This window comes from Nuphar pumila, chromosome 3, assembly GCF_984573655.1.
Source record: "Nuphar pumila chromosome 3, dmNupPumi1.hap1.1, whole genome shotgun sequence".
NCBI classification, from domain to species: domain Eukaryota; kingdom Viridiplantae; phylum Streptophyta; class Magnoliopsida; order Nymphaeales; family Nymphaeaceae; genus Nuphar; species Nuphar pumila.
In genome coordinates, this window is record NC_143251.1 from 123,826,271 (window position 1) to 123,835,855 (window position 9,585).

The 9,585-nt window shown below is 39.6% G+C and overlaps 1 protein-coding gene across 1 annotated transcript; it reads left to right on the plus strand.

Moving 5' to 3' along the window:
- The first annotated feature begins 733 nt into the window (after window positions 1-733).
- LOC149843602 (bidirectional sugar transporter SWEET5-like) lies at window positions 734-7,340 on the plus strand. Its single transcript, XM_090000936.1, has 7 exons — window positions 734-776; window positions 1,186-1,222; window positions 3,173-3,389; window positions 4,355-4,516; window positions 6,058-6,177; window positions 6,922-7,050; window positions 7,284-7,340. The coding sequence occupies exons 1-7, from the start codon at window positions 734-736 to the stop codon at window positions 7,338-7,340; spliced, it is 765 nt and encodes a 254-aa protein (XP_089857062.1).
- Window positions 7,341-9,585: the final 2,245 nt, after the last annotated feature.

A 9,585-nucleotide genomic window follows, 5' to 3' on the forward strand; every position in this document is an offset into this window, starting at 1 on the left:
TGACGTAATTGGTCTATCTAAGAGCTAATTCCTACAAAACCAAGCCTGTTAATTACATTATATGGTCAGCTTTTAAAAGAAAATTAAAAGCTTCATGAGGGAACACGAAAATCCATCTATTTTCAGTTTACACGGTTGAGTTACTCATGTTTGTTTGATAATTCAAGGGAAAAGTTTTTTCCATCGGACCCCACAATGGCTGGCCCCCGGTAGGTAAATACCTTAAGGTCTACACCCAGCTTCGACCTTGCGGCAAGGGCTGAGGGTTTCGAACTTGTGATGTTCCATCAACTTAGTGAGATTTACAAATCGCCCCTACCAGATGAACGGAGCCCTTGTGCACAGTTACTCTTGATTGTTGTCCAAGAGAAAAATAGGGTAAGTTTATTTTTGCCTTCTTCCTACAAATTAGGTAAATGTCCCATGCACAAGACGAAGAGAGAGAGAGAGAGAGGGGGTTGTTAAGAAAAACGAGATGCACGCAGATTTGGATAAACAACAGCTTGATTGATCACGTTGACCCTCATTCCGCAGTCTCATTAACTCTTACGTGAAGTTGATCTCTTTCTCTCTTCTTCTCCGTCTATCCCTCGTCGAAAGAGAACCATAAACGCTGGATCTGCTCCCATAAATACTCTCTCTCTCTCTCTCTCTCTCTCTCTCTCTCTCTCTCTCTCTCTCTCTCTCTCTCTCTCTCTCTTTGTTTGTACATGTTCGTAGCACAGGAGGGAAGATGGTGTCCATGCGCGTTGCTCGTAGCATAGTTGGGATTATAGGTATAACAAAATTTCAATTCTCTTCTTTTTTTCTGCTTCATTCAAAGATGACATGTTTCTCTTTCTTCGTCATCTTTGAGATTTTCTTTTGGTTTTTTATTGGGAGGTTTGGAAGCGTTGAGTTTTATTGAAAAAAATAACGATTTTTTTTTTATTGTTCAAAACTTATGCAGCAAAAAGGAGTTCGCGATCTCTTTGGATTTTCAAGCAAATTATTGCGCATCTTAAAACCTCCACGTCTCTTGGTTTTTCTTAAAAATATAAGGATTCAAGGAGGAGACATTATTTTTGAAGAAATTAAAGAAATGAGGATTTGTTTCTGTTTGGCTTTTAAATTTTCTGATGAATAAATAAATTTTTCTTGGTTTTGTAATTGGTAATTGAATAACTGGTTCTTTTCTTGTTACAGGAAACATAATTTCTTTCGGACTATTCCTTTCTCCATCGTGCGTCTCTCTCTCTCTCTCTCTCTCTCTCTCTCTCTCTCTCTCTCTCTCTCTCTACATGGCCATTGCAGATCCGTTTTCATTGGCTTTCACCTACGTGAAAACAGATGGCCTGATATTCTAAGTCACCATTACTTAATGGCATAGCATCAATTGTCATAGTTCATTTTGCATGGATCAGGTAAAAAAGTTGGTGACAACCGTAATGTAAAACTCGGGCACAAAACCCTGAGACCTTGCTTACTAAACATAAGTAGTTGTCCGTCTAATAAGGGAGCGAGGAGAAAAATATTCGGGGGGACAGGTACTGTCTTTTTGTGTGTGTTTTATGACCTAGAAAGCGGTGATGGACATTCACATAAGACGTTTTAGCAAATCAGGTGATATGTCAAAGTGATATGTTAAAACACAAATTTTTATGTACTGGAAATCATCACTGTCCCTAGCCTTCATCTTTGTGTAATGATGAGATCAGCTTTTCTGGTGGGCCCTACCGCTTGTACAGTAACGAAAGGCTATCAACAGTGATGATTTTGAAACACAAAGATGTCACCTGATATGACATTCGTTTTACCTGTCTCTGTCTCTGTCTCTGCAGTGAGGCCTATCATAACGGCACTCACGACACCATGTAAGGATGTTGAGATAAAGGCATCAAGGCACACAAGTGTCCAGGGGTGAGGGGAAGATACATATGAGACTCCCACTCTGACCTAGAAATCTCTAATAAGGGGTTTTGGGTCAGGGTAAGCAGTGACCGCCCTAACCCAAACTACGACTGTGCCCCTAAACTCACCTTTTCTCTCTCTACTGCGATACACAAACACCTGTGCCCACCGTAATTTGGATTTTTGGCTCCACCACTGGGTGTGTCCCTATCTTTCAAAAGTAGTCCACAAAAGCAAGACTCGAGGTTTTTTTTAGCTTTGCCAAGAGTTCCTCATCATAAAAAAGAGACATCAGCAGCAGTAGCTACATCATCGATAGGCAAGATGGATGGTGACAATGCCAAAAGCCCAAGTGCATTGCTTTTGGCATATCGATTGATCAAGAGCAGATAAGGTCATATTGATTTCACTCATCCCCCATCTTCATTTATACCCCTTTGAATCTTATTGATGCTAGTTGTTTTGATCAAATCTGACCTCATAATTGGATTCAGCATATAGTTGATTTTATAAAATCAAGCATTGGATTGTACTTTTTTATGGAAAATGTGATTTTTTAAATCACGACATTCTATGTTTTCTCGACCATTGATTTTTGAATTGCCAAAAAAAACCTGCAGACAAGCGTTGATTTTGACTAAATGGATGATGTAGATCACATCTATGGAGTCCTATTTGTTCAAAACAACTTGTATCAATAAAGTCCCAAAGAGGGGTATGAAGATAAGGATGAGTGAAACCAAATTGCTTGTGGCCTAATACATCATCACATATACAAAGCATGTCATAGAGAGAGAAATTGATCAGTAACAATTTCATACACAAATGGTTCTTTTTTATTCACTCAAACAAAAATTGTGTCCTATGACATATGATGTTGTGCATGATGCGCCAATCCTAGCCATCCAATCGAATGCACTTGAACAGCTAGAATTGGTCTATATTTTCACCTGTTCGCATGATGTGCAGCATTATATGTCATAGGATGCAGCACAGAGCTTTTCTCTCTAATATTTCAATACTTGCATTGTTTGCCATCTGAATTTTAAGAGCTTAACGCTCTTTCATGCCTCATGGAGAATTAGAATAAAAAAGGATCCCGTCCTTTGACATAAGATATAGAGGATCCTATATCGATCCTAGCCATCCAGCTGATGCATCTGGATAGCTGAAATTAGTCTGCACTCCTGTCAGATATTGAACCAATCTTAGCCATTGGTTCGACGGCTAGGATTCAAATGACGCTTCTAACTTGTACTGCTTTGGATGTGTGTACTATCAGGCACACATTTTATAAGATATGGAAGAAGGGCGCCGTAGAAGATTACTCTCCCCTACCCTACTTGGCCACGCTATTGAACTGCATGTTCTGGTTGTTCTACGGGCTTCCAATCGTTCATCCTAACTCCCTTTTGGTCGCCACTATCAATGCAATTGGATTGGTTATCCAGCTCACATTCCTCTCCATGTATTTTATGTTCTCCACAAAGAAACAGAAGGTCTCTCTCTCTCTCTCTCTCTCTCTCTCTCTCTCTCTCTCTCTCTCTATATATATATATATATATATATATATATATATATATATATATATATATATATATATATATATATATATATATATTAGACATGATCAGTTTCCCACCTGCTGCTTTTATTCTGTTGGAGAACAGATCTGGTACTCGTCCTAAGGTCCATCTGGGGATTTAAACGGTTCGGATTTTGAGTCCCGAAATACATTTAGAAGTCGGTTCGGTTTGGATCCAAGATATCCAAATTTTGCAAATTCTCCTTCCTGAATCGATCCGACCCATTTGAAACTCTAGGCCCACCCTTCCTTAGGATAGTGGTCAGCTCAGCCTTGGGCCCAAGAGAGTAGCAGAGGGATGTCAAGGGGTCGGATATCATCTCACATATGACACAAATCCGAATCTGATTAGTCGGATCCACTTAATAATCGGATACGGATTCGGTGTGGGATTTTGCATCTGAATTCGAGCCCATGTGTTTGTCGGATTTGGTGTTAGCTAATCTCATCCGAGTACAAATATAAATCCGATTAGGTCTCGGTACTGCCTAGATCGGACCTTTGTCCGACCCATTTACATCCCCAAGTGGTGCACTACCATGCCCAAGACGCGTGGCATCACCAGCCGGGCTGAACACTTTGCTCACTACTCGTTCTGAGTACTGGATCTGCTCTCATTTTGTTCAAAGCATAATCGTAGTTTCTTCAACCTTTTATTCTTTCCCTTTTCTTTTTTTTTAAGATTTTTTAAATAATTCCTATAATTACAGTTTCCATTAAAGTATCTAATAAAGAAAATCTACTCTTTTGTTGAAATCCTCCAAACAGTGGTGGTTAATTATTATCCACGACTGTTTTTCCTAGATGAATACTCGTACATAATTGAGACGAAATCTTGGGGACCCCTCTTTTTCCTACTCACGGTATATTGTTTCTTAGGTAAAAGTACTGTTGATGCTATCGGTTGAACTCACTTTCATGGCAATTGTTGTTGCTGTTATCCTCACTACTCTACACACACATGAGAAGCGGACGCTAGTGGTCGGCATTCTCTGCATCATATTTGGCGCATGCATGTACGCCGCACCTCTCGGAGTCATGGTAACTTTTTCTCCTTCCAAAACACTTGAAATTTAACTATATATAAGCACTCAATGCCTTTTAGTTTCTGTTTGAGAGCCGGTGTTAGAGAGGAGATGAGAGGGATGATGGGACTGTAGATAAAAATGGGTGATGAAGCTAGAGTTGTCAACAACATTCTTGTGAGAAAAATGTAGTTGAAAATATCCAATCTCCACACTCTCGTAACAGGGTTCTCATTACTCGTAGGACAGGTGATATTAATTACACCCTCATTAAATACCATCTCCCTTGAGTCTGTCAATGGATTAGGTCAGGGCCGGGTCAAGGTTGACCTGGACCTGCCCAATTAACTAATAACTAGGTTTAGGTTTAGGTTTAGGTTCAAGTTTTATTGAGTCACAAAAATAGAATCCCAAACCCGGATATGCATAACTTTAGAAATTTATTTTTATTAAAAATATATGTAAAATACTTGGGTCAGGTTGGCTACCCTGAAAAAAAAATCCAACTCAAGTCTAGTACCCGAAAAAAAAATATAACCCGATCCACATATTGCTCATGTGGGGTTTGAGTTGACATGAATATTATTCGGGTCGGTGTACTTTCCATGCCTACTACACCTGAGAATTTGAGTTTGGGTTGTGTACTTATACAAACCGAAGTCTTGAATACCCTAATCTCCGTCTCCCAAATAGAGCCTTAGTGTTCATATAGTTCAACTAGTAGATCAGCATACAAGAACCAATTATGCCGGACCGTCATAGGCTGGCCTACTCACACGGTTAGAGTGATTTACAAAACTGTTCATACTTTTTCTAACATCTCATAGTTGGTGTGTGCGCCCGTGTGATACAGCCAAAGGCAACACCTTCCTAGTAGGTAAGGGGTATAATGCTTAGAGTTTTGCTGTTTAACATAAGGCTGTTTTACAGAGTACAAACCATAGTTATGGGAAGCTTCTTGCTACATGGGGAAGCTCACTTTAGAAGCGAGAAACTGAAAGGAAGGAAAGCTCGATAAACCCACTTTAAAAATATGAGAAATTTAATTCCCTTTAGTTGGAAGCCAGCTTCCTCCTCGCTTCCCAATCAATTCCCTTTTGCTTTTTTGACGTTTCTCTCAATCTTCAAGTCGCTTTTCTTTTTCCTTTCTCTTACTTTATATATTTTTCAAAAGAATACATTTTTTATACCAAGCTTGCATGTTGGTTATATATTGTTTTATGCTTGTATTCCATGTCATTTTTTAGTTGCTTCAACCCATGCTTCATGTTATTTTATGTGTTTCTTTTTCATTTTTCATACACTTGCATAACTGCATTACAACCATATCCCACTTCCTGCTTCATATATATACTACTTTTTAGCATTTGCTTTCTTGCTTCTACTTCATGCATCGTGTCCCGTATCCATTTGGTTTCCGGAAGTTATGGTACATTGCTTATTGTTATATGAGGATACATACTGTACTGTGCTGCTAGTGTAGAAACTAGCCATTTCCAAATTTGTATTCTTACAATTTTATTTTTGTATATTCTCTTTATTATATGTACATGGCAGCGATTAGTGATTACAACAAAGAGCGTGGAGTACATGCCCTTCTCTATCTCATTTGCTTCCTTCCTAAACGCTGGTTGCTGGACGACTTATGCCTTTCTTCCCTTGGATGTCAACATACTTGTAAGTGATCACAACAAAATAGTGTATGTTCAGTTCGTTCCCACATAATCGCTTTCTCAGGGAAGTGATTCTAAAAGCCTGAAATCTCATGTTCTTCGAAATCACGGCAACCCGTGAGATTTCAAATCTCACTCAAAATGATTTGAAATCATTCTGATTCCAAATCTCATGCGAGTTGAGCCACCAGAACTTACCCTTAATAAATATGAACATGGATCTTATATGGAACGCTGAGCCAAGTCTGATCTGAAACAAGGGCTGTCAATCGGCCCGGCCTGTATCGGGTAACCGATCCCACCTGAACCTGAATAGCAGAGTATTGGCATAAGAAATGCTGACCAGAATATTATTCGGGTTGATCTGAATCTGACTCGATCAATATATGTGCCCGGTTTAATTGGGCTATGATTTTTGTAGGATATCCGACCCGACCCACCTCATGACGTGAGTGTTTTAAATGAATTTCCAGCCAATATAACTATATGTACCTTAAAATTATACGGATCTGGGTTTAGGATTTCATTTACTTGATCCAACAAAACCCGAGGGCTAATTATTTGGGAGGTTTTTGGGTACACCATAATGGGTCAGATACACCACCCATTGACAGCTCTATCTGAACCCAAAAGTGATCTAAATGGGTAATCCAAATATACTTTCAGATATCATTTTAGTTATCTGTTGCACCCCTTAGCTTGAGTTTATTAGTACCAATGACAACTGATGAATTTGTTGATTGCTTAGATTCCGAACGGGATTGGAGTAATACTTGCAGCAGCTCAGCTGATTCTTTATGCATGTTATTACAAGTCCACACCGAAGGAGGCAATAACAGGTGCTAGAGGGCCCCGCAAGCAACAGGTCCAATTGCCGGTTAGCAGCTCGGCCACGGGACCCGGTCCGGTTCCATCGCAATATGATGATGTTTCTATCAATGTGGAAGGAAGATAAGTGCTTGATCCGAAATGGAAAACGGATCCCTAAGATCCAAATAAGTTAGGGTTTTTGGCTCCGCGGGTTGATCCAAATAAGTTAGGGTTTATGACATGTTTAAAGCAAAAAACCGTTTTCTGTAACTTTTTATTTTTTAATGTAGATCATTTCAGATGATGTTCATCCACGTGAACGGCAGTCAGAACACCATCGCGTCTGCTTTCTTTTAAGCCATTCATTATTTCCGCTGTCGATAGATGGCACTCGTCTAAAACATAAATGGCTCTAAAAATTTTGGTAAGACTCATCCAAGAAACAAGCTAGCAAGTTGGAGCCAGGATCAGGTGCCATCGCATGGCACACTTTGAAGTGTGCCACTGCACCTGAGGCCTTCCATTGTCTGTCGGCTGCGGGGCCCAAAAGCAGATGGAAGGCAGCCACTGCAGAGGCACATTCAAAGTGTGCCATGTGATGTCTCCTGATCCTGCCTACTTTGGTTGGCACCTTTGACGGTTCTAACAGTGGTGTCTCTCACCTGATAGCGTCTGGATCGTGTGCAATATAATTACCCAAATATTTATGCATTAATCACGTGATTGCCCTCCATCAGGCTTGGGCTTCACCACTGACAATCCCTGTCTTCAAGATGGAGGGTGATCAAGCCCTTAATGCAGAAATATTAGTGCAATATTACACCAGCGCTCTTTTTTTTACTTTTTTATTTTACTTTGCTTTTGTAATATTGGTCCGTAGATAAAAGACCGATCAATGAATTATTGAAACTTATTTGCTGGTAAGTGTTAAAATCGTGTTGCCGCCTGTTATGATTTGCAAGAGGCACCACGTTACGATAATACGATTTACGAGTCACGATTTGCACATATTGTGCGATGATTTGTCTGATGCGATGCACATATCATGTGATGATTTACATGATGTGATTGCTAGGGTTGCAGCGATTTGTGACCATCGTCATATCAACACAGAATATAACGTGGTTCGGTCGATATGACCTACATCCACGAAAGGCAGCACCAGCTATTATTATTTCTCACTCACTCTCTCAACATGTGTCTGCTTACACCTTGCTTAAATACATAAGCCTTTCTTAATTACATTAGGAAACCTTTTTCATGGTCAATATGGTAACTTGCTAATCTGAGGCAATCTTAACAATAAAGATAGGGATAAAATAAACCAAATCGACAGAGAGAATCCTGAGCCCTTGGGTAACCACCTTCCTTCTTTCGTCACTCCCCCTCAAGTTGGTAGGCAGATATCAATCTGCCCTAACTTGCCATTGAGGCATTGAAATTGTTCTTGGCTTAAAGCCTTGGTGAAGATATCAGCCACTTGTTCATTTCCCCTAACATGAGGAGTATGAATAGTATTGTCATGATTTTTTTCCCTAACAAAATGACAATCAACCTCGATGTGCTTTGTTCGTTCATGAAACATCGAATTTGTGCTGATGTGTATAGCGGCCTGATTATCACACAATAGTGTCATGGAATTAGTTTGATGAAATCTCATATCGGTGAAAAGAGATCTTACCCATATTAGTTCGCATGTAACTTGAGTCATTGCTCTATACTCAGTTTCGGCACTTGATCGGGCAACAACATTTTGTTTTTTACTTTTCCAAGTAACTAGATTTCCTCCAACATAGGTGCAATAGCAAGACGTTGATCGCCTATCTCTCAGATCGCCAGCCCAATCTGCATCCGAGTATCCAACAATGTCAATTTTATTATTCCTTGAGAATAAAATTCCTTTTCCTGGAGTGCCTTTCAGATAACGCAAGATTCTATGAGCCATTTCCAAATGATATTTCTTTGGTTTATGCATGAACTGACTGATAAGGTTGACTGCGTAGGTAATGTCGGGCCTGGTAGCAGTAAGATATATGAGACGCCCCATCAGTCTTTGGAAGTTGGATACATCATTAAGCATTTCTCCTTCATCTTTAGAAATTTTGTTGTTGACCTCAATAGGGGTAGTAGCCGACTTTGCTCCAAGCAACCATGTCTCGTTAAGTAGGTCTAAGACATACTTCCTTTGGCATATAAAGACACCTTTATCAGAATGGGCTAGCTCAATGCCAAAAAAGTACTTTAGACGTCCTAGGTCTTTGATCTCAAATAATTGATTTAAGTAATGTTTGACTTCCTTCATGAACTTTTGATCATTTCCTGTAAGTATGATATCATCAACATAGACAAGAAGAATTGTGATACCTTCTTTTTGAGAAGCCACAAACATGGTATGGTCAGCATTACTCCTTTTGAAGCCAATGTCATGGAGAGTTTCACTCAACTTGGCAAACCAATCACGTGATGACTGTTTGAGTCCGTACAACGCCTTGTTTAGCTTGCATACTGTTTTCTTTTGATCGATTATAGGCTCCACACCCTGAGGTAGCTCCATGAACACTTCTTCATCAAGTTTGCCATATAAAAAAGCATTTTTAACGTT